The sequence below is a fragment of the Panicum hallii genome, chromosome 5 (genome assembly GCF_002211085.1).
Source record: "Panicum hallii strain FIL2 chromosome 5, PHallii_v3.1, whole genome shotgun sequence".
Lineage (NCBI taxonomy): Eukaryota > Viridiplantae > Streptophyta > Magnoliopsida > Poales > Poaceae > Panicum > Panicum hallii.
In genome coordinates this window covers 15679379-15703599 of record NC_038046.1, presented here as the reverse complement: position 1 = coordinate 15703599, position 24221 = coordinate 15679379, and the positions used below count along the sequence as shown (strand labels likewise).

At 44.4% G+C, this 24221-nt stretch overlaps 3 protein-coding genes across 3 annotated transcripts; all 3 read right to left on the bottom strand.

Annotated features, from left to right (window-relative positions):
- Positions 1-7686: 7686 nt before the first annotated feature.
- On the bottom strand, positions 7687-10861 carry LOC112892474. Its single transcript, XM_025959629.1, has 6 exons — positions 10747-10861; positions 10061-10146; positions 9266-9403; positions 8568-8691; positions 7883-8160; positions 7687-7782 (listed from the first exon to the last, which is right to left on the bottom strand). Exons 1-6 carry the CDS (start codon positions 10859-10861, stop codon positions 7687-7689), a joined length of 837 nt encoding a protein of 278 aa, XP_025815414.1.
- A 1322-nt stretch (positions 10862-12183) lies between these two features.
- On the bottom strand, positions 12184-14790 carry LOC112893862. The gene is made up of 6 exons (XM_025961378.1): positions 14432-14790; positions 14067-14152; positions 13562-13708; positions 13272-13395; positions 12594-12877; positions 12184-12495 (listed from the first exon to the last, which is right to left on the bottom strand). Exons 1-6 carry the CDS (start codon positions 14628-14630, stop codon positions 12403-12405), a joined length of 933 nt encoding a protein of 310 aa, XP_025817163.1. The 5' UTR covers positions 14631-14790; the 3' UTR covers positions 12184-12402.
- Positions 14791-15840: 1050 nt separating this feature from the next.
- LOC112894367 lies at positions 15841-20047 on the bottom strand. The gene is made up of 6 exons (XM_025962052.1): positions 19672-20047; positions 18830-18985; positions 18438-18605; positions 17741-17895; positions 16983-17152; positions 15841-16161 (listed from the first exon to the last, which is right to left on the bottom strand). The coding sequence occupies exons 1-6, from the start codon at positions 20036-20038 to the stop codon at positions 16107-16109; spliced, it is 1071 nt and encodes a 356-aa protein (XP_025817837.1). The 5' UTR covers positions 20039-20047; the 3' UTR covers positions 15841-16106.
- Between the last annotated feature and the right edge of the window lie 4174 nt (positions 20048-24221).

Below are 24221 nucleotides of genomic sequence, written 5' to 3'. Positions count from 1 at the left end.
CTTCTTCCACTATTCTTTCACGGTGTTTATTCTTTATTTCATGCTTTCTAGATAAAGAAAATAGTGATTTTAAGGTTGAGGAAAAATGAGCATAATTTTCCGATTTGTTCATTAATTTGAGCAAAATAGAATCGATTTGTTATTTTTTAGAGAAGGTTTTCTAGATAGTTTGACTATGACACATTTAGAGTAATTTTTTTGAATTATTTCACGGGGACATGTGTATATGTTATTATGCAAAATTTTAGGGATTTTAAGGATGAGGGACAATGAGCATGATTCATTAATTTGTTCATTAATTTGAGCAAGATAGAATTGATTAGTTGCTTTTTAGAGAATGATTACTATATAGTTTGACAATCACACATTTAGAATGATTTTTTTAATTATTTCATGGTGACATGTGTATATGTTATTGTGCCAATTTATTTTGCTATTTAGTTTAAATTTACTAGATAGGTGGCCTATGACACATTTACATTTTTTTTGAATTACTTCATAGTAACCTGTTTTTAGGGATAATGAGCATGATTTTTTTTTAATTTGTACAGATGGACCGGCAATGGATGCACGGAAGCCGGAGCACCTCGGCGTGGATTCAGGGTTTAGATTATTTTCTCAAGGTAGCAATGGCAAATAGGTCGCCAAAGGGTTTAATGTGTTGTCCATCCAATGTTTGCGAAAATAAAAAGGAATTCCGAAAAAGAGAAACTCTATGGAATCACCTGGCCTTGAATGGTTTCATGAGTAACTATAGCCTTTGGACTAAGCACGGCGAAGTTGGAGTTATGATGGAAGATAATGAAGAAGATGACGATGGTGATAACAATCTTCCAGATTGGGCATGGGTTCATGAAGCAGGTGGCTTTCAAGATGAACCAATGGACGAGGGTGAAGCAAATGTTGCACAAGAGGAGTCACCTGACGAGCTAGGTTAGGCGTTGCTTGATGCACAGAAAGACAGTGACACTGTGAAGGAGGCATTAAAGTTTGAGAAGATGTTGGAGGATCACAAAAGGACGTTGTTCCCTAGTTGCAAACCGGAGCAGAAGAAGTTGGGTACCACGCTAGAGATGCTGAAATGGAAGGCAACTAATGGTGTCACCGATAAGGGATTTGGTGAGCTATTAAAGATTGTAAAGAACATGCTTCCTGAGGGTAATGAACTGCCGTCAACAACGTACGAAGCTAAAAAGATGGTTTTCCCTCTTGGATTGGACATGTAGAAGATTCACGCATGTCTTAACGACTGCATTCTGTATCGCGGCGAATACGAGAACTTGGAAGCTTGTCCTGTTTGTAGCGCATTGCGGTATAAGATTAGGCGAGATGATCCAGGTGATGTTGATGGGGAGCCGGTAAAGAAGAGAGTTCTCGCAAAGTTGGTGTGGTACTTCCCTATAATACCACGTCTGAAGCGCTTTTTCAAAAACAAAGACAACGCTAAGTTGATACGGTGGCACAAAGAAGACCGTAAGGAGGATCACATGATCAGACACCCAGCAGATGGGTCCCAGTGGAGAAACCTTAACCGAGAGTATCCTCAATTTGACAACGACCCAAGGAATATAAGATTTGCTCTAAGTGCGGATGGAATGAATCCATACGGTGAGTTTGGCAGCGCTCATAGTACATGGCCCGTGACCCTATGTATGTTCAACCTTCCTCCTTGGTTATGCCTGAAGCGTAAGTTCATCATGATGCCGGTGCTTATAGAAGGGCCAAAAGAACCTGGCAACGATATTCATGTGCTCCTGCAACCCTTGATGGATGATCTCTTACTGCTCTGGAAAGAAGAAGGTGTACATGTGTGGGATGAGTATAAACAGGAGTCTCTCAACCTCCGAGCTTTGCTTTTTGTATGCATCAATGATTGGCCTGCACTTGCAAAACTTTCGGGACAGTCGAACATGGGATACATGGCCTGCACCCACTATTATGATGAAACCGATAGCATTTATTTGAAACACTGTAAGAAGTGCGTATACATGGGCCATCGCCGATTCCTTCCTACCGATCACTCTAAGAACCGAAGGGAAGCATTTCAAAGGAGAGCCCGAAACTCGTCGTAAGCCTCTATTCCGTAATGGAAAGCGTGTGTTCTCGATGATCAAGGATGTGAAGGTAGTATTTGGAAAGGGTCCCGGTAGCCAACCTGTTCCGAAGGATGACCAGGGACATGTTCCAATGTGGAAGAAGAAGTCTATATTTTGGAACCTACCTTATTGGCAAGTCTTACAGATTCACAACGCAATTGATGTGATGCATCTGTCGAAGAATCTTTGCGTCAACCTACTATGCTTTCTGAGAGTGTATGGTAAGTCAAAAGACACATTGGAAGCAAGGCGCGACATGTGGATGCTAGCTGGACGATAAGGCTTGCAACCCCAGAAGAGAGACAAAAGACGCCACTATTTAAAACCTGCCAGCTATAATCTGAGTAAAGAGGAGAAGGAAAGCATGTTCGATTGCTTGAACAGTATCGAGGTCCCGTCTGGGTACTCCTCAAATATACAGGGCATAATAAATATGAAAGAGAAGAAAATCCAAAACTTGAAGTCCCATGACTGCCACGTTCTGATGACACAATTACTTCCGGTTATACTGAGAGGTGTTCTACCGGAAAATGTGAGATTGGCAGTTGTAAAGCTTTGTGCATTCATGAATAAAATTTCACAGAAAGCAATTAATCCAAATAATCTAATAAAGCTGCAGAAAGATATTGTCGAATGTCTTGTCAGCTTTGAGATGGTCTTCCCACCTTCCTTCTTCAATATTATGACACACCTTCTAGTTCATATTGTGACAGAAATAACTATTCTGGATCCTATTTTTCTACACAATATGTTCCCTTTCGAGAGGTTCATGGCAGTATTGAAGAAGTACGTGCGTAAATGTTCTCGCCCAGAAGGATGCATTGCTAAGGGCTATTGAACCGAGGAGGTCATTGAGTTTTGCGTTGACTATCTTCCTGATCTCAATCCGATTGGGCTCCCCGTGTCACACCATGAGGGGCGACTAAAGGGAAAAGACACACTAGGAAAGAAATGTAGTGTGAACATCCCTTGTAGTGAATTCAGCCAAGCAAACTTCACGGTTCTTCAGAATTCATCCAAGGTGGTTCCATATATTGATGAGCACATGAATATTATACAGTCTGAAAATCCACAAAAGAATCTTGCTTGGATTACACGCCAACGTATAAAAACTTTTGACGGCTGGTTCAGACGAAAATTATTGGGCAACAACACAGTTGATCAAGAACTTCAATGGCTAGCTAGGGGACCATCAATCACTGTCCAGCAATACCAAGGGTACGAAATCAATGGGTATACATTTTATACGAGAGCTCAAGACAAAAAAAGCACCAACCAAAACAGTGGTGTCCGTATGTGTATAGTAAACAGTAATGGAGAAAATAACAACTACTATGGTGTCATAGAGGAGATATGGGAACTTGAATATGGACCCATAGTTGTCCCTTTATTTCGTTGCGAATGGGTGGCTGGAGGAGGCGTAACGAAGGACCGGTATGGGATGACCATAGTTGACTTTAAAAAGATTGGATATAAAGATGAACCATTTGTTCTATCCAAGGATGTGACACAAGTGTTCTATGTGAAGGACATGTCGAGCAAACCGAAGAAGAAGTCAGATAAGACGCCTGAAGCAGACAAGGCTGCAAATGAGCCGAAACGGCACATAGTTCTTCCAGGAAAAAGAAAAGTTGTTGGAGTTGAGGATATTTCGGACAATTCGGAAGATTATGACCAGATTGATGACCTTCCTTCATTCTCAGTTGACGTTGACCCTAGCATCCTCTTATCCAAAGAGGACACACCTTACTTACGCTGTGATCACGCTCAAGACACTTTCGTCAAAAGGAAGATTATCAATGTTCCAGTAGATAATGATAATGAGTAGTAGTTTTATATAAATTATGTATTGAATTCTCTCAATCAGTGATGTAATGTAACGCACCGCATCGTATTTATCTCAATTCTTGATACTATTTCTCCAATTATGACATAATATCATCTTCAGATAATATTATATTTTTGCATGGTATAAATATTATTTACATTCACTAATTTTGCATTACTAGAAGCATTGAAACATTAAATTACAAACAAATAATCAAGTAATATGCGAATTGATTACATCATTGTATAGGCTACTATTGAAAAGTTTTTTGAAGAATTTTGCATGGATCAAAATGAAATGTTTTCGATTTATTATGAATAACAGAAACATATACACATATAAACCCTTTACGCTACACATAATTGATAATGGTTGCATATTCGTTAATTTACTTCAATTACTATTATTATTGTGTACATATAATTACTATAATTATTGTGTAGCTAAAAATAAGATATAAATTTTTGTTATATTATTCTAATTATTAAGCCTATTATGAATAAATTTATGAATATTAAAAATTTAGTGTAAATAGGAACTGGCGTGGCCAATTTCCGCGCGGATGGTACACGTTAGTGCCGGCTGGTAATACCAGCCGGCACTAACTTGAGCACGTTAGTGCCGGCTAGTAACACTAGCCGGCACTAACTTGTCCATCTGACGTCACGTGGGCGCGTTAGTGCCGGCTGGTAATGTCAGCCGGCACTAACCGAGCCATCCCCCCAACAAATTAGCCCCTTCGCCCAATTCAGATCGACGTCGCCCCCAACTTACCCGCCGCCCCGACGTCCTCGCGCCATTGCTGCCGCCGCCCGAAGCTCCGGCCGCCGCGCACCTCGTCGTCCTCGCGCGCGGCCCGTTCCGCGCAGCCCGGCCGCCCGGCTGCCCCTGCCGCCTCGGGGTCCTCGCGCCACTGCTCCGCGTCCTCGCGCCATTGCTGCCGCCACCCGAAGCTCCGGCCGCGGCCCGTTCCGCGCAGCCCGGCCGCCCGGCTGCCCCTGCCGCCTCGAGGTCCTCGCGCCACTGCTCGGCGTCCTCGCGCCATTGCTGCGGCGCCCGAAGCTCCGGCCCCCACCGTCGACCCCTCCCTCCGGACCTCCTCCTCGCCCTCCGATCGCAAAAACAGATTCGCGGTGAGCACCTTGTCCATGCATCACCTTACATTGCAGTAAGTCATCAACTGATGCAAGGGTCCCGGTAGCCAATCCATATATTTTCGAACTTGATTTCCCAAACACATTCTGCACATAAGCATTTGATCATGTGTCAAAAGAATAAAAAGAATGAGGAATCACATGGGATTGTTTTTGTTTATGCTAATTGACTATTCTGTTCCTGATAAGTTTAGGTCAACTTGTTGAATTTGTCTTGGGGATAAAAGGACCATAGATGACTGAATGGTTAGGAATTTATCAAAGTATCGCGGAAGCAAAGATACAAACAATCAGCTGGCCAAGATTAGCACTAACTAATTTTCAAAATGATCAATTCAAGTGCTAACTAAGAGGTAGGCAGATAAGACTGAAATCTTACTAGAGTTTAAAGCATTACAAAAAATTATGGACCAAGCAAGCAATGATTGTCTAATCACTGGAACTGTAGCATGAGAAAGATATCAAGATTAATTCACCTGATCAGTGAAAACCGAGCATTCTGATTATGTCCACTTGAAGCTGTTGATGGAGCTGTAGCTGCAGCTACTGAATTGACCTGCCTGCACAAAAGAGCTAATCCAGACGAGCAAACCAAGATGCTGATAATGCACCATTTAACCAACTTACTAATTAGCCAATTCACAAGAGGCAAGCTCTGAACAAAAAGCACATAAGTGTTGCTGTTGTAGCTCGAGTTAGCTGATATAAAAACAAAGAGTTGCTAGCTACTGGAACAATGCAACTACAACATAATGGCCTGACAGAGCAACAGATGATTAAATTAACAGTGCAAGGAAAAATCTACAGGCCACACATGGGGTTAAATAAAAAACCAGACAACTTCTATGCAAGACAACTCGAGTAACAGATCATTGTGGCAAAAGTAAAAGTACAAACTCACCTCTGTCCTGGACTTAAACAAAAAAGGATTTGAAAAGCTTCCAGCATGTTGAGCGACTGTTCGAAGATAAACTAATCCTAGAGATACTAGATCAACTAACCCAGGACTAAACACAATTAATAGATGCCTAGACAAGTAAAAAAAAATCTAGCAACTAGATATGCTGTTCCTTATACTGAATTTAAAAAAAAAAGAGGAATGAGTCTGCTTGACTAAACTTTCTGCACTTTCTCACCAGGAGGCAGCCTTTGCGCTAGCAACAAAAACGCTTTGTATTGATTGACGAGCACAAGGTCTTGGTGTACGACTCGTTAAGGCAAGATAAATCAAAGTACCAAGATCTTATCGAGGTGGTAAATACTGCATGGCGTCGCTACCTCCGCAAACACATAGGCTTGCCCATATGTGAAATCGAGCCTCTTTGTTGGGTGACTGATTTTCCGATATGAATATACTCTCGCTACTAATGTCATTCGCAATAAACATCAGAAAAATTCTATATCTTAACCCACATTTGTCCATAGTGTTGGAGACAGGAACAAGGAAACAACTTATGTGGATACTACGTATGTGAGTGGATCAACTCTTTTGCAAGTGAAAAAGGGCAAATGACAGTGGAGGCATTCAATGTACGTGAGCACAATCACATCTGCTCATCATTTTAATTTATTATCTTTTATTCTCATATTTTTATCGAAAAATGTGACAGCATTGGCGGATGAAAGAAGAACTCATTGAAATGGCTCGGATCAGGGCAATTCAAGAAGCTATTTGCGAATTCCTGCTCGATGAAGTCATAAATCCTAAGGGCGAATTTTATAACGATGTTCGTACAAGCGTCGCCAAAAAAGATCCGACGACGGGGAAGCTGATAAATTACTATAGTTGATGTTCTTAATAATTTGTAATATCTCAAGTAGTTTTGAACTCCTAAGTGTTCCATACATGATGAATATATATATATATAATATTAGTGTAATATGCTGTCCTAATATTAATGTGCAATGCAAAAAGTACGATTATATAGTCGCATACGGTAGAAATACGTATAAAAACGAAAAACAAAAGATAAATAGAAAAAAAGATTTAGTGCCGGCCAGTTATATCAGCCGGCACTAACCTTGCTGCCAGGGGCCGGGCGGGGTCGGGCACGTTAGTGCCGGCTGGTATTTCGAACCGGCACTGACACTCGCCCTTTAGTGCCGGTCAATATAGCCGGCACTAACGACTGTCACATTAGTGCCGGCCATTTAGTGCCGGTCACAGGGACCGGCACTAAAGCTTCCTGTGACCAGTACTGATGTGCCTTTCTCCAGCTGTGGTTTGAGACTAACAAATCTAGCTAACTGCAAATAATCCGGCTCGAGATTTGCACGGGAGTCCGAAGAACGACCTGTCGATACAAGCGAGGCACATGTATCAAGACAGTTACTAATTAGGTTGCTGCTTAGGTTCGTAATCCGATCAAGTAGTATCGGTAATTCAGTATGTACATCCCCTCCCCTCCCCTGTTCTGCGGCTAATAATCAACATGCATGTCCACTCCGCAAGTATAATATATGTGAGCAAGTATGCATCTTTAACCATGGTTCTATACTTCTATATTTACGTACCATATATCTACCCGTATACTATATATATACACAGCATGCATGCTATAATGTTCTGGATGAACCGGTTACGAGATGCACGTAGTGGCAGCAGCAGCTACATGAGCTGCAACATCTTCAGGCGCTGCTCGTGCTTCGGGTCCATCTTGGGTGGCGCCGCGTACCCCCCTCGCAGGTCCTCCACGACGTACACCTGCTCACCGAAAAATGTTTCGACCGGTTAACGAACAAACCAACAAAATCTGATTGGATGAAAACGAAATGCTCAGCCGATCATCAGTAGAGGCTCCTGCCTTTGTCAGCTCCTTCTTGTTGAGGATGTGGTAGTGGCGTTGCATGATGTTCTGGAAGGCCAGAGTCGCCGCGATGCAGCCGTAGATGACACCAGGGATGGCGAAGACGATGACGACGACGATAGCAAGAACGAGGCAGGAGGCTTCCCCCGAGGCCGCGAAGCATTCCAGGCACTCGTAGGAGCATCCGGCCAGGCATGATGGGTCGGTGTTGTCGGAGGAGAAGCAGTGTAACAGCAGCCCACAAAGTCCGATCAGTGCAAAGAACACCAACACACCTGGAGCAATTTAGTTGGCACAGACGGTATCAGTTAGCTACCCTTTTACCTTTACTTTAATAGATCAGTTAATATGCAGTTTGAAAAGCTTATATTGTAATATTATATTTTCACTGCAGTTGTACCAATTTAGGAAGAAGATAGCATTAGCAATTGTGTGACATGGCATGTTGAGTTTGCGTTACTGTAAAGCACTCTATCTTCAGCGAACAAGAAAACAGCTTCAAAGACATTAGTCATAAGAGAGTTTACCGCGATAATAGAGACCGAGATTACTAAGACAAACTGATGCAGGCCCACATGCAGTGTATATGGTACTTACTGTTTAGTTCCAAGCCACCCAGTAAACACTGCACCATCAGCACGCGCCAATCTCAATTGAAGTCAAAAGTAGAAAAAAAACTTACCAAGACAATAGTAGAACAAAACTGGATGCTTTGACAGGATGTGATCTCCATTCTTAGTAAAGCTGTTTCTTAATTTTCCATCTCTATCCAACAGATATGCCACACCAGCAATGGTACCAATGACCTGAGAGGACAAAAAAAAAACAAATGAGATACCCATCGCAAGTATCTTGCACAATAAGCATTCAACAATGTTTAAGTTTTCCTCGCAAAAAAAAAACTTTTAAGTTAATGCTAACACTGCATGCTGATTACCCAACATTACAAATTACAATGATAATATAGGGTAAAGCCTGATTCTGAAACACAATACTAAATGCTCTATTTTTTTTATAACGCACGGCTTTATAGAAAGTGTAACAGGGTATTACAGCTTTTATACTGGGATTACCAATTTACAAAGCAGCGCAAAATGTAACCACTTCAACTACTCACCACCCAAGAGCTAAACCAGAACAAGAGAAACATCAACTACAGCACATCTACCCCTCCACACTCCATACCAGAAACTAACCAACATCAACCTGTCGTGAACGTACTCTTATGAAGACAAAATAAATGCTCTACTTTAGTAATCCATGTTCCATCAGTTTTTTACCCAAAGACACAATATGCAATCTCTGTGCAGTTTTATATTGCCAGATTATTCTGAACAGTGAACAGCAACAGGGGGTAATAAGAGGGAAACGTGATCTCACTGCTTGTATTGCAAGGAAGACATCTCTAGCAACAAACAACTGGAACTTCATTCTACGACACATGTCATCTTCCATAAACTCAACCCGAAGATGGAATTGTGCTTTGCAAGTAGTACAGCGTGAAAATGCAGTCCCTTCCTGCAGAAATATGCAGACAGAATAATTTAGTGCTAACATCTCGTTTCCGGTCTAACAATGGCTGATCAACTCTCAGTCATGCCATGCTATCGCACATTATCAATCTATGGTAGCTAATGTTCTTGTCATATTCAACCGCCTGCAATTTAAAGAAGGATTTGTGTGAGAACATTTAATTTGTTGGATGCAAATGTGTTGCTGATAGTGAGTCTCCTGACGATAATATTGTGTTGACTACATTCTGTCCTAACGACAATCTGTTGGAGTTTTCATTTAAAGCTTCAGATCGAATCTAATAATTTAGTGATTTCAAGTTGCAAAAAAGTTTGCATATGTCAATATGTTTTAAGTTTGATATATGATGACCACATCACTAGACTTCTGTCACTAGATGTACTCAAAAAAATTTGAAGGATGTTTCTTATGAAAGCTGTCGGTCAAAATTATTGCAAATTCTGTTTCTTAGACATGGTGCCAAACTGTCAATTGGCGAGATGAAAAAAGTAATGGCCCAATCTGAGTCAAATTTTATAACTAAAAGAGTGAAGCAAGTACATAGTTCGACATATTCAAGTGCTCCATGTCCTTTGTATGTAAAATTCTATGAAAATTTAGAAATTCGAGAGACTAAACATAATGCCCAGCAAATAGCCATACCTTGACAGCCCTCCAGTGATCGAGGCATGTACGATAAACAAACTGCTGTGTCCCCTTGCACCTACAGGGAGATATGAGCTCATCGCCTACTCCAAAACCAAGAGAAGAAAAATCGATCAGCAACAGTGGAGTTGGGGTCTCAATGTAACAAGTTTAATTTTCCCCTTTATCCACATTGATCCTCTAGTAAAAAGTTGTTTTAATCAGTGTATAAGTTACTTTTTTTTGTTTCATTTGGTTACGCCTTATGTGGGTAGAGAACACAGTGCCTCGTCCTACTCAAACTCGTTTCCATTTGATTACTCCTTCTGTGGACAGAGAAGACGCCAAGACGGTGAATCATCCTACTGAAACTTGTTTTCTCCAACCATACTAGGTGTGAAGAGGGAAGGGAACAAATAGATGGAGCTTCCAAACCGTCGTCAAGCTAATAACTAACAACAGGCTTAGAGCGATTGTATATGCTCGTGGATATAAACGCCAAACCATGTATTCAACTAGCTACTTCCACAAGGTCCAGTGTAGAAGATGGTTAACGTAGGCATGCATGCATACACAGTCATGAGTGAAAAAAAATTTGAAATAAGCGGCATTCAGAAAGCGTGCGTAGCGCAGATGGCTAGGCAAAAGCAAGACCTCACAAATCTAACACAGAAACTTTTAACAGATCGAGGTGAGGTACCGACCGCGGGCGCAGTCGGGCTGAAGGCATATGCGGCAGCACGCGGCGGGCGAGGCCTCGACGTCGTCCTTGTCCGTCGCCTCCGGCAAGACGACCCCATCCCCAGCCGCCGGCGGCATTCCCCGATCGATCGGGGGCGGGAGCGGGAGGCGGCGGGTGCCTAGGAGGATCGGTGTCGGTGGATGTATGTGGATCGGCTCGTCGCGCGTGCAGGGGACGGATCGAGGGAATTTTGGGGGACAAAACCGGAGGGGGGACGAGGCACGGGGATGGGGATCGGAGTAGCTAGTGAAGTGATCAACCGGAGGAGGAGGAGAAGATCAAGGAGTGGGCGGTGCGTTCTCTTGCTCAAAAGAGGACGTTGCTTCGGCGCAGGGACTCACTCTAAACCCTCAACCGCACACACCGAAATGGCAATGCCGTGGCACATGCAACCCCCCTGCCGCGCTGGCCTGGCCTTCCACACGCGCGCGCACGGGCCGGCGGCGTTGGATAAACAGTAATCTGACCATCTGGCCCAGTTCTTTTACAAATTTCCCTTTGCATAAACACTCCTTTTACAAACTTAGGCTGTGGCAAACGATGAATTGGTCCGTGTCTTTCCAAAAACAACTTGCATGCATGTCCTGGCAAAACGAAAGGCTGAAGTAACCAACCGAGACTATAGCACCACCTCGGCTGTTTAGAAGACGATGACACAGCTTATAACCCAGGAGCTTGGCCGACGCAGCACGACCTTACTTGAACAGGATCTGTTCTATAGGCTCGTGCTGCTTCATCCTTCACCAAAAAGTGCAATCTTGGTTGGTCAGGGTGGCTCGGGGGTTGTCTGACAGACTACATATTTTTTTCTCCCTTCCCATTTTTACACTTCTTTATTTTTTTTTGTTTGCACATACTGCCTGACAAGCAACATTACAGCACCCAATCCAAGTGTTATGTTGTTATGCAATAGGTTTCAGACTCAATTTCAGAAGCAGGTACTTGTCCACGAAGGGGAGAAAATTGCAACCCCTATCTACTGCACTGAAGAAACTGAACCCAACATGCAGACATACTGCGTCTCGTGTGACCACAGACGGTCTGACAGCGCGTGTGAAAGGTTCAGGTTCCCTTTGTGTCAGTTGCTAAAACTGCTGATACCATCCGAAGCTGAAGCTGCTGTCTTTTGTGCTAGAACATGAACAGAAGAGAGGACAGATAAGAGCCAGGGTCTGACTGTCTAACCAATAGTGAACAAGTAGCGCTTGCTATTCTTTGGATCCCAGAAGAGTATTTGAGCCTCGAGTTAGTTTTCAAAAAAAATTGAGCCTCGAGTGCTTTTCGAACAGACGCATCCTCGCAGGTAAAAAGGATGATGCAGTATTCTCGCAGAAAACCGTAGTATTCTCGCAGGGGAAAAAAATGATGCAGCATTGTCGCAGACAAATACCAGGTAGTATGTACCTATTTCCCCCATTTCACGGCAGGTCAACTTCAATAGGTTTGCATGAGATTCCCCTTTTTCAACCGTGGTACTATTTATAGCAGTAGTCATTACATGGACTTGCAGATCACTGAATATGCTTATATTTTATCCCAACAATATATACAATATGCTGATGTAATTGATGCACCAAAAAGATGCGATACTTCTGTCCACCATTTGCACGAGTGGAAGTTACATGAGCTGCAACATCTTCAGACGCTGCTCATGCTCCGGATCCATCTTTGGCGGTGTGTAACCACCTGGTAGGTCCTCCACGACATATTCCTGTGAATCGTCAAATGGGAAATATTTGAGCGGCTAATGAGCAATAATATTTTACTCTCTTTCTCTCTCTTTGAGTCACTTTAAGCAGTTTAACTTGCCTTTGTCAGCTCCCTCTTGGTAAGTATGTGATAGTGCCGCTGCAAGATCCTCTGGATGGCCAGAGTTGCAGCAAGGAGCCCATATGCAACTCCAAGGATGGCGAATATAATAACAAAGATGACAGCGAAAGCAAAACAGGCTTCAATTGAAGCAGGTAATTCCACTATACCACACCCATAGCAGCCATTATGGCATCCAGCCAAGCATGGATCGTTGTTGTTGAAAGATGATAGGTGCACTATTAGCCCAAAAAATCCAACCAGTACAAAGAACACCACCACACCTGAACCGAATTTATGGTCATATCAGTAACTAACTAGTCACAAGGAGATACTAATCTCTTACATGAACAGATCAGTTAAGAATTGCAATCTGGAAAGTTACCATTGTATAAATTAGGGAGAACAGCAGAATGCAACACCATTATGGTGTGAAATATTTGAATTTGACAAAACAATTCTATTTCAATGCATAAGAATCTAAGAGAAGAAACTTAAGGCCTTGAGGGATAATGCTCATGAAGCATGATTGCAAAACATAGGCACTGAAGCAAGACTACAAACTAACGTGTGCACACATCCATATGATATTTATTAATATTATTTAGCATTCAAACACCAGTAACCATATGAATCTTTGTAACAATTGTAAGTGTAGTTGCAGAAGAAAACACATACCAACACAGTAGTAAAAGGGAACCGGATGCTTTGACAGAAACCGATCCCAATCGTCAGAAAATTTGTTTCTGAAGTTACCATCTTTATCCAGCAAATATGCCATACCACCTATGGCAGCGATGGCCTGAAAAAGTGCAAATGAGATGCACACATCAAATAAATGCCCGCTGTAGTAACCCAGGTTCACTAAGCTATCACTCAACAAAATAATAGATGCAAGCAGTTCGCAGCTAACTGATGCCTCATAATAAAGAGCAATATAGAGTAATCAGAGGGAAAGATGATCTCACGGCTTGTATAATAAGGAATACAAGTATGACATCTCTGGCAACAAACAACCGGAACTTCATTCTGCGACATATGTCATCCTCCAGACATTCAACCCGTAGATGGAACCGTGCCTTGCATGTTGTGCAGTGTGAAAAGGCAGTTCCTTCCTGAGGAGATATGTCAAGACAGCATCATTTAGTGCTACCATGCTTGATCAAACAATTGACAGCAGTAACTAGTAACTATCTTACAGGTTGACTTAGTATAGGCAGTTAAAGTTTACAAAAAAAGATAAAAAAAACAAAAGTAAGCAACCAGCAATGTATGTTATAGTATATTCAAACTGCTGCCAGTGAGGATTTATTAAGATCTGTTGTTGACCAAATAAAATTTGCTGATAATAAGCTTCTTAATAATAATAGTCTGCTCCTTGACCTTGCTTCGGAACATATTTTGACAAGCAAATTGTGACAGTCGAATTTGTCAGAAGAAATGCCACGCCAGTACCAAATAAATAGGTGTTACCTTAACAGACCTCCAGTGGTCAAGGCAGGAGCGGTGCACAAATTGCTGCGTCCCCTTGCACATACAGGGAGATATCAGCTCATCACCTACATCGAAGCCAAGACAAGCAACATCGATCAGCCACAGAGCCACAGCAGAGCAGGATCACCTTGAACCCTAGGAATACTCTCCTACATTAACACCGAAGTAAACAATCCAAACATCCAATCCAACGCAGACAGCAGCACCCATGACCCAATGTCACGGCAAACCTACCAACTGAACCATATGCTGCAGTTGCACGGACCGACGGTCCCTTTGCCACTTTGCGCACACCAACAAGAAAGGGTAAGGAACGCCATCAGCCAACTGGGGCGGGGGCTCACCAGGCTCGGACTCGCACTCCAGGCAGATGCGGCAGCAGGCCGCGGTGGCGGCGTTGATCTCCTCGTCCGTTATCTCCGGTGAGCCAACGGTCGCAGGCGAGGGCTCGGACTGCAACGGCGGGTGCGCAAGAAGGGGGGCGAGGGTGGTGGCGGGGAAGCCGCCGCCGGCGTCGCGGAGAATGCTCTGCGGCTCTAGCATCGCTGGAACCACGAGACCCCAACCTCGGGGCGGAATTGGGGTCTTCGGCGAGGACTGAGGAGAAGGGGGGATTTGGAGAATTCAGCGTGCGAAGAATCGGCGATATTTCTTTCTTTTCTTCTAGCTCGTTGAAATTTCGTTTGCTTTGTTTCTTTCTCCTTGTTCACCGCTCCGAGCTATTTTACCCTTCACTTGTCCGCAACCAAATTTTCAAACCTCACAGTCTCCGACGGTCTCCCTTTCCTCAATAATCTGATAATATTATAAAAAAATATGCTTCGGCATTTGGAACCTCTCTATACAATAAGTATTAAATTGTTCCAATATTTTACCCCAACTTCTCTCAAATAAAGGGAGAATTTTTTAATTCTCCCAATATATTAGTTGTATTGGGATGAGATTATTGAGAAACTGTAAAAATATTTTTACAATAATCTATAAAGTGGTATTAGGATATTTCAATACTATTTTATTAAGAGATATTTATTGGGAAAGATCAGGGATCAGGATCAGGTGAAATAAGAAGTTTGGATAGAGAAAGAGAGACATCCATATGTAATATATAATCTGGTTTTAAATCGCCGGCTTATATATTTAGCGGTAGAGCTTTTAAATCGCCGGCTCATATGTTTAGCTGCAGGACTGTCGTTACGGCGTATAGCGGGCTATAGCCGGCATTTAGCATGCTATAGCTGGTTTTAGCGGATTAAATATCGTAGTGGCTGCCCTTCCTAACCGCTATAGCCGGCTAATTAAAACTTGAATATAACAAACAAATTCATCCTTTTAAAATGTTTATTTGGATCAAAATTAGTCGATCACCTTTGAAGATGGTGTTTTTGCAGTTAACCCTCTTTATACTGACGGATTTTAACTTTGTGGGATCTTGCCAATTGGGCTGGGACCCACAGTCCACCATCACCACGAAACGAAGGAAGACACTGGCTTGTTTCAGGTTCAGGATGGTTAGTTAATACAGTCCTTTCTAAACTTCAGTGTCTATAGGTAGTATCTATATTGCCAAGACATCGAAGAACTAAAAACTTTAATTGTGACTTGTGTGAGAGTTGCAGATAAAACATATTTCGTACCTAGAAATTGTTCGTCATCGGCTACTTTTGGCATGGGAGTGTGACAGGATCCTACATGAACACATGGCACATTTTTTTTTTTTGAAACGGAACACATGGCACATTGGCACACGCTGCAGTTATAACAGCGAATTAGACATCCTTCCTGACAGATCCCCAGCTCCTGGATGCACAGCCTTGGCAACTACAGACGTGTGCAAAACTCCCCAGCTGCACCCAGCACAGTCTACTCTGGCTGCACATGAATCAGCTGGAAGAGATTGACAAACCATTCCTGACGACAGAAACCGCACACCAAAGAATGAACAACCGGTTGTCTCCAATTCTAGTTATATTCTACAGTCTGACTGCTCGCAGGCTTACAGGCAAACGGTCCACTCAACCCTCAAGAATAAGCTTCCATCATGACATACACGAAACCACTGGGCCCAGAGGTTCTCCTGTAAACAACAAAAAGACGAAGGAAAAGAGTTGTACATGAGTTGAAAACAAGTAGAGCAATTTCTCAATATCCCTAAAAAAACAAGAAACCTACAAATCCAAGAGCATAAGCTCTTACAAGGTTTCATAGTAAATGAAGTAATATCAACTGATGACTCCATATATTAGCAAGTACATTTAGTATGTTCTTTGAAATAATTTAGTAGTAAATTTTCTTTCAGGAAGTGCAGTCCAGATTACATCAACAATTAATATTCACTTCTCAAAATAACAAAAACGTTAGCCATTTGTTGGGGATGTGACCTCCGGCCTTGCCATTTGGCCCTTACAAAAGGCTTTTTTTTGCTATGTACATCGGAATGTGCAGGCAAGTTCATGAGCTTGAAACGTGCAGCTCAACAGCAGATGAGGGAAGAAGGACTGCGAATCAGAACCCAACCAAACTGTGCTCCAGGGAATCCGAATCAGGTCGATTCACCTCCCTATGTGATCAATAGTAAAGATATATTTCCCTCTAATGTTCAATATCAACCTCTTTTTTTTTTCCCTATACCCTGATCGGGACAAATAAAACCCCCAACAATAGTGCATTTAAAAGTGGCCATTTCAACATTTAATTCCTTGTTGAAACTGAAAATTGATGCAACTGCTATCTTACATTTGTGCACTATCTATGAATTATTTATAGGAAATAATCACTGGGAAGTGAGAACTCTAGCAAGATGACCATAAACAAAAACATAAAAAAAATTAAAAAAAACGAAAAGCACGGAGGGAAAAAAAGTGAACAATGTAATCCTGTGGAAAGATTTATGCATACCTCCTGTAATAAGTGTAGCTGATAAATGCAATGCCACCAAGTGCACCAAGACCTAGGACAACAACCATTGCTACCAACCAACCGGACATTCCACTTCTCTTGGGATTCATCGACTGTGTCATCTCAGGATCGCTACAGCTCTGCTGATTACATGCTTCCTGTCTTGCAGGCTGACAAATGAATAAATCAGCATTAACCAGTGAGAAAAAAAATTTACTAACGCAGCAGAGAACGAAATACGATATCTCTTCAGATTCATGTTCCTCATACTTAATATGCTTAATACAGCATATAACAAGAGATAATTCTGCACAATATATTCTGCTTATGAAGCTTAGGTCAATCCTATGTCAAGATAGTGAAGGTTTCAGATAGCTGCACTTATTCAAAAAATATTTTGTATTAATGCTGAGCAAGCATTTAAAAGTCAATTCGTAAACAATTTAAGCATATACGTCTGTCAATGAAAAAAAAATCTGTTCTTGCAGATTGCTATGACTAACGCTTAACACAATTTGTACAAATCTAACTATTCTGACATAATCATCCTTGCAATACTATTTTCAGCACCCGTTCTGACATGGGTGATTTTTTTTAGATAACTAGACATGACCTTATTATAAAAATTGGTTTTCGATATCATTAGACACAAGGTATGTCTTTGTTAATAAATAAACTAAGTAACAAATATGTCTTATTGTTGCAACAAACAATTCCCATTAAGGTGCAAACATATAAAATTGAATAGTTTGAAGTACCATCTCATCTGCAGAACAGCTTGCATCATCCACAGGGTAGTGTTTGATCGTGCTATCATCCAGACTTCCATAACAAGCAACATCACGATATCGAACACCACCATCACATGGTGAGGAGCATATCATCCAGGGGCCAGCAACCCAGTGAAAAGTTTCTGCATATATTCAGAACAAGGAATATTGGAATAGAAAGAGACAAAGAAAAGAAGGGAATATGGCCTTGGTTAGCAGTTTGAGCATGAAACTACTGCAAAGAAAAAGCACAGACTGAATGCAAAAGTGGTGAATTGTGGCAACAATTGAACCTTTGAAAACAAATATAAGCATTACATCAGCTGAGACAAATTGCAGAATACATACTTAGGCAGTTTATTCCATGCACAAGTGCTGTTTAACATGGTTACAAACACTTCCTCTGCTTAAGAGCCATGCTGCATTGTACCAGTCCAATAGCACCCCATGTATTTTCAAAATCATGCGGTACAAGATGTAAATATAGTATTTCTTTTTAGATAGTGAAGGTACCGGACAGTATAGGAAATTTACACAAGAAAGATACCCCCCCCCCCAAAACCAATAGTGTTATAATACCAGATATCGTTTAAGTTAGTAAAATGATTCAAAATACATGTGCACGCAGTAAAAGCTGCCAAACTGCAATTGAGCCTTGTCCTATGATCTAGTCGTGAAAATATACCTTGTGGTTTTAATTGCATTGTTAAGTCAGCACCACTTTTGCAGTAACCCAGTTTGGTATTCTTGTCCATAATGGTTGGGTCAGAGCAATCAGTGCAGCATATAAACTCTTTGCCAAAATCCAGCTTGCTCTTGCAATGTCCACATTTGTTTGTTACCTTTGGGATTCCTGTCCTTCAGAACACACAATTGACAATCTGTATCAAAATGCTAGAGTAATTCATTCAAATGGTACAGTAACAATTTAAAAGAATTTGCACTCTGAAACTGTTTATGCTATGTAGTAGGTATTAAAGTCCATGTCCATACATGATTTAAACAAACTAGTACAAGATGCAGCAGACTGCTCTAGTCATTCTCATTAACTGAATGTAGTAAAACCATTGTATGGACCTGGTTTGCAGCAATAGAAATGTGTGTGGAGTGGAAGGCATGGAGGGCTTTTTGACTCCATGCAGAGACCATCACAATCGTCTGATTGAGAATCCAAGAAGTGGCGAGCAGCGCATACTCCAAACCATTTGCTTTGGCACCCAGTCCAATAGCACCCTGCAATTTGAATGTGATGCTTTGATGAAATGAGAATATGATTGATTGTGAACTTCACCATGAGCCAAAAGGTTAGTATGATAAAACATCCTGTGTTTGCATGTAGTAATCCATGCCATAAAAATATGAGGGCATGAGACATGCATGTGACAAGCTTGCTGCAGCATTGGAGTTTCGAAATCTCTTCAAGAACTCTTAACGGTGCCTTTGCCAATCCGAGATCCAGCATACAGCAGTAATCACTCAAGTCCTTTAGCATTCAGCATTCAGTTCGAGCAATTTTATCAGGCTGGCCTTTACCATGCATAAATTGAACCAAATTAGCAATCACCACATTTTGCCCTGTCTGAACCTTACTCCACAAAATTACCACTGATTGTGCCATGCTAGTGCATCAGAGCCGCATATTAACGCAGATTGAGGAAGTAACCGCCCCCCTCAGGGATCGGCTACTCTAAACACCAGATAATTTAAGCAGTTCAGCTACTCTAAATAGGCAAAGCCGGAGGACTCCATCCCAAGCGAAATGGTCTCAGTAGTCACAGTTGAACGCACCAGAGCAGAGGTCGACGGCAGCCAAATTAAAGAACTAGTAATAGCAACCCTAGCCAAGAACGGGCCGGAGCGTCGTTTGCTTTTGAGTTCTGTCAATAGAGTCATGACTGGGTTGTTAGTAGGTGCATTACCATGGGAAGGGACGTCGAGGCAGGCCGCGACGGCGAGGAAGGGGAGCAGCAGCACACCCAGCCGCCGCAGCGCAGCCGCCCCCGCCGCCGCCATCTCCCGCCGCCGCCGGGCGAGGAGGAGCCAAGCAAGCTTTAGCTTAATTACCGCGGAGGGGATGGCTGCGCCGAGGTGGCGCGAGGCGAGGGGGGTTAGGTGGCGCCGTGCGCGTGCGCGGCGCGGGCCAAGCGGTCGCGTGACGGGCGTCGGCGCCGCTGCCTGTCGGTGTCGGCACCCGGGAGCACGGGGAAGTGGCGCCACCGCGCCAGTGAGCATGGCCCTGACGCGCTGGCGTTTACGGACGTTGGATCTGGAACGGACGGCTGGCATTCGCGGTGGGAGGGTGCGCACAGTGTTTTCGGATGGGGCGGCATGGGTTGGGCTGTCGCGGCCGTCCCGCTCCAACAAACCCCTCAGGCCCTCAGGCACCCCAGGCCGCTAAAACCCAGCGGATGAGCGGAGGCTGCGGAGCCACCGAAGTGTGAAGCGTCATGTGAGAAGTTTCCGCTTTCAACAAATCGCACGGTCAGCTATATTATTCAACGCATAAGCATCCTAAGATTAACAAGGCCTTTATTTGTATAGATTTGTCGTCAATTTTTTTTACTGCGTACGATGTGCCATCTGAAATTTGGAGACTAACGTGAAACCTCACAAGTCAAAACAACAACTTGGTATTACATTCAACGTATGTTTGGTTAGACTGTGACTGTTAAAAAACTGTTGTGCGCTATGAGCTGTGAAAAAAAAACTACTGTAAAAAAACTGAAAGCCCGTTTGGTTAAATTGGTTATGACTGTGTGGGTTTGGTATAAAATGCTTGTAATGCTCCTGAGATGTTGAGAGATTCACATGTAAAGAACATTAACTTGTTGTCTAAATTTTTAAAAACTTTTTGTAAATTCTCTTAACTTTGGAGGTTTTCTATAAAAATATCAAGACACAAAAATACTACAATTAATTACAAGTTTTGGTGAGGGTCTTTTTGCAAAAGCTTGTGGCAATGTCACACTCGCCTACCTGCCGCTCACTCTTGGGGTGAAATTCGTCATCCAACATGTTGAATCTCAACTTAATCACTTGCAATCAAAGCTCTGTTGATGTCTTGCGAATCCATTTGAGTACTCAAATTCACAAATCCATGGAGGGACGAGCCAAATCGAGGCCCCTCGCGCTGTGGCGTACGTGGTGTTCCTCCATCCCCGAGTACGTTCGGGACCTTTTGTTTCAAAAAAAATACTTTCGGGATCTCGACGTCGGCGTGCTCATGAACAACGTAATGCCGGCGCGCTACTTCCACGAGCTGGACAAGGCGCTGGTGCAGGACATGGCTGCCCGCGAGGGAGCTCGCGCCGCCGCCCCTGCGTGAGAGAAGGAGAGAGGGGGACGCAGGGGGAGCTCGAGCCCTCCTTGCCATCGTCCGCGGGGGAGCTCACGTGGCCGCTTGTGGGGAGCTCGCTTGGAGGAGGAGGCTGAGGGAAGCGGACACGGGCGCTGGGGCCTACAGGGGCGCAAGCGCCAGGGAGGAGGAGGGCGGAGAAAGGCCGACATTGCCCGCGAAACCCTAGCCGCTCTCGGGAGGGTGCCGCGAAGGGGAACGAGCGAGGTAGACTTTCGAGCCAGAGGGAGGGGGTCACGGGAGAAACGTAATGGAACCGGTACACTACTAATCGATGGCATGCTGGGTAAATTTATGGAAGTGTTGCCCCCACAGCCCGGTAAAAGCAAGGAAGGGGTGTTTGTGGGATTTGTATAGAGGAAAAATAGCTTTTTGGAGTTAAGTGTATGTGGTTACCTTTTTGATTGGCTTTTAACTTTGTATGGAAGCTAAACCACCTTCCAAAACCCAACCAAAGGCACCTTTGGTATGAAAAGCAGCGGTGTTGACCTGACGTCTTTTATAATATGCAATCAGATGCCTTCAATAGCTACGAGAACGACGTAATTGTGGAGCAGTTCTTCTGCATATTCTTCTTTTCTTCTTAGTAGAATTGTATACAGTTCTCCTGCATATTCTCGAGAAAAAAAAGAGACAATACTTGTGGAGCAGCTGCAATTCCGACTTTTCTCGTGCAAAAATGGCACCATTTCCGCATCCTCCGAGCCTAGTGGTAGTGGTCTCCATGTCTAGGCCCATTAAACTTTAAAAGCCCAATGGAAACGGCCCAGTTCGCTCCCAAGTTCCAAATGCCCAGCCCAAGCAACTATCCGGAGAAGTTTCCAGCGATTCAGCAACAATAGTCAGCGAGACCACTCCCGCTGTCCTGCAACGTCGAAACCGAACCACCGGTGCTCATTGGCGGTGTGTGCTGAAAGCCCTTCACCCCCGTGTCCATGCCTCCATGGTGGATGCAAGGATCTTCCATGGACGTCCACTAACAATGGCTCGATGTGTAAAAAAGCTACATGACCAGGGGCAGCTTGGCGCTTCTACGTCGTCCGAACTCCAGACCGGGCAGCAAATTCGGTTACACTAGAAACTTGGCGTGGCTTTGCCGTGCCCTCCGGTGGGTTTAGCCAGTGTTTCCATAATGGGAGAGCAGCAAGCATCGCAGTGCTGTTTTGCTCCTTGGATGTACCTTCTAAATAATATCAACCGTTAGCATGTTTTAAGAATAAGGATTTTTTATGAACAAAGCTACATACATTTGAGATATTTCTAGCATTATTATTAAATTTATGTGATTCATAATTTCTGCCTGCCTGCAAATAGTATATGATACCTTCATAATGGACATATGAAAGACAAAATTTCACTTATTATCAGGAACAAACTCAACAAGTGCACGCAGCAAAACATGCTTTACTCCTGCGTAGTTAAATTTAAGAAATGGGCCTTCCACTTAAGAACTAAGATTGAATAAAAAATGTGGTATATGCTACATTGATATTTTATCAAACAGTAAATGAGCATGGGAGCAAATGAAGGAGTTCACCAGTAACTGCACTTCGGCAGGTCAATTGATCTGGGCTCAGTGTGTAGGGGAAAGAAAATTTACCTAAGGTATTAGTGCTACTTGTGGAGTGGGGTTCGTACTGCAATTTCAGAGTACAGTTTCCATCTAGCACTTGTAGCTGTTCTAGTACAGATAGCATTTGGATCACCGATTTAGGAAAACAGAAGCAAGATCGTCCTCGATAAGCATACCCTTGCATACCAGATCGAGGTGTGCTCAAGGGGATTACTTTTTCTTGCCCTGGCAGATTGAATCGCTCGAGGTTTCCTAAGAGGAAGGGAGCTTCAACTTTCAAGTGTGTTACGTTAGGAAGCTGTGAGCATCGAGGGAGAGAGAATATGCGAGAGCTGCAGAAGAAGAAGAGTCCTGGGATATTCGTGGAGCCGTGCTCGAGTAACGTGATGCGTATTCCCCGGAAGGAGCTGGAAACGAGCCCGCACGATTAAACGAAACAGCGATCCAACGGGCAATGTTTGTCGTAGGCGTGGCTTATCATGTGTTCGATTTTGGCCCCATGCCAGGGTCAAGTTTCGTCTTTTAGAGATTGATTGATGCCCACCACATTACTCCACCGCGGGCGGTGGACGATGGCTCGTCCGCCGCTCCCGGCTGCCCGCCACGGCCCACGGTCCCGGCCCCGGCCCCGGCCCCGGCCAGATATTCCGTCCGGCGACCGGTACTCGTGGCCGGCGACTGGTCCTCGCGGCCTCGGCGTCCGGAACCATTAATCGCTAACGCTTCGCGCGCGCGGTCCAGGCGGGCGGAGACGGGGACGGCCGCGAGGTCCCCCTGCAAGGTGCGAGCTCTCCCCTCCAGCGACGACAGCTAGCGCTCGTACACACGAAACCGCACACGTACGAGCGTCGAGCGGGCGGGTCGGCGTCCATCCGTTCCGCGCAAGCAGCTGGAACAGCATCATGAGCGGCGGCGATCGTTCCCGCGGACCACCGCCCACCGCGCCGGACGCCACGGCAACTCGCCCCGCGCGACCGCGTCCGCGCGCAAGGCGACGGCGGCGGAGATCCGCCCCCCCCGCGGCCCGTATCCTGCCGTCGGCGCGTTCCGATCGTTATTCCCCGGCGCGACAGCGGGAGGCGGGCCATAGATCGAGGGGCCGGGGAAATAAACGGTGGCGAGTGGATGGGGGGATGCAAGCCGGCCGACCGCAGCAGGCTGGCCGGGGGGCCCCACCCGGGATCGATCGGAGAGTTAGCTTGGCGCCGCGTGAGAGGCCGGGCCGGGGCCGGGGAGATCGTGCACATGCGGGCGGGCGGGCGCGCGGCCGCACCCTGCACCGCGACGGCGACGGCAGATCGATCGATCTGTCGGTCGGCCCGCCGCGCCTGCCCGGTGCCCGCCCGCGGGCGCTCGTGTCGGTCGCTGCGCGTCGCGCTCAGCCGCTCACCGCCGCAACGCTACTTGTGCTCGGCAAGGGGCTCACATGGCCGTGTCGCTCGCGGGCGCAGGCAGGGGCCCCGTCTGGCAGCGGAACCGACGACGGGGAGCCGGGAGCTTGTAGTTTTAGGAAGGCAGAATCACCGGACAATAATGCATGA

What these genes read in the sequence shown, in the direction of transcription:
- LOC112893862 (XM_025961378.1), bottom strand. Translation starts at nt 14,630, where the DNA reads ATGCTAGAGCCGCAGAGCATTCTCCGCGACGCCGGCGGCGGCTTCCCC. An exon ending in TATTCCTTATTATACAAGCC is followed by an intron (nt 13,396 to 13,561) that starts GTGAGATCATCT and finishes GCACTTTTTCAG; the next exon opens with GCCATCGCTGCCATAGGTGG. An exon ending in CCAAGAGGGAGCTGACAAAG is followed by an intron (nt 12,496 to 12,593) that starts GCAAGTTAAACT and finishes GACGATTCACAG; the next exon opens with GAATATGTCGTGGAGGACCT.
- LOC112892474 (XM_025959629.1), bottom strand. Translation starts at nt 10,861, where the DNA reads ATGCCGCCGGCGGCTGGGGATGGGGTCGTCTTGCCGGAGGCGACGGAC. An exon ending in TCTTCCTTGCAATACAAGCA is followed by an intron (nt 8,692 to 9,265) that starts GTGAGATCACGT and finishes TTGTCCTCTCAG; the next exon opens with GTCATTGGTACCATTGCTGG. An exon ending in TTTGTTCTACTATTGTCTTG is followed by an intron (nt 8,161 to 8,567) that starts GTAAGTTTTTTT and finishes AAATTGCTCCAG; the next exon opens with GTGTGTTGGTGTTCTTTGCA.
- LOC112894367 (XM_025962052.1), bottom strand. Translation starts at nt 20,038, where the DNA reads ATGCCAGCCGTCCGTTCCAGATCCAACGTCCGTAAACGCCAGCGCGTC. An exon ending in AATGCAATTAAAACCACAAG is followed by an intron (nt 17,896 to 18,437) that starts GTATATTTTCAC and finishes GAATATATGCAG; the next exon opens with AAACTTTTCACTGGGTTGCT. An exon ending in AGCTACACTTATTACAGGAG is followed by an intron (nt 16,162 to 16,982) that starts GTATGCATAAAT and finishes TGTTGTTTACAG; the next exon opens with GAGAACCTCTGGGCCCAGTG.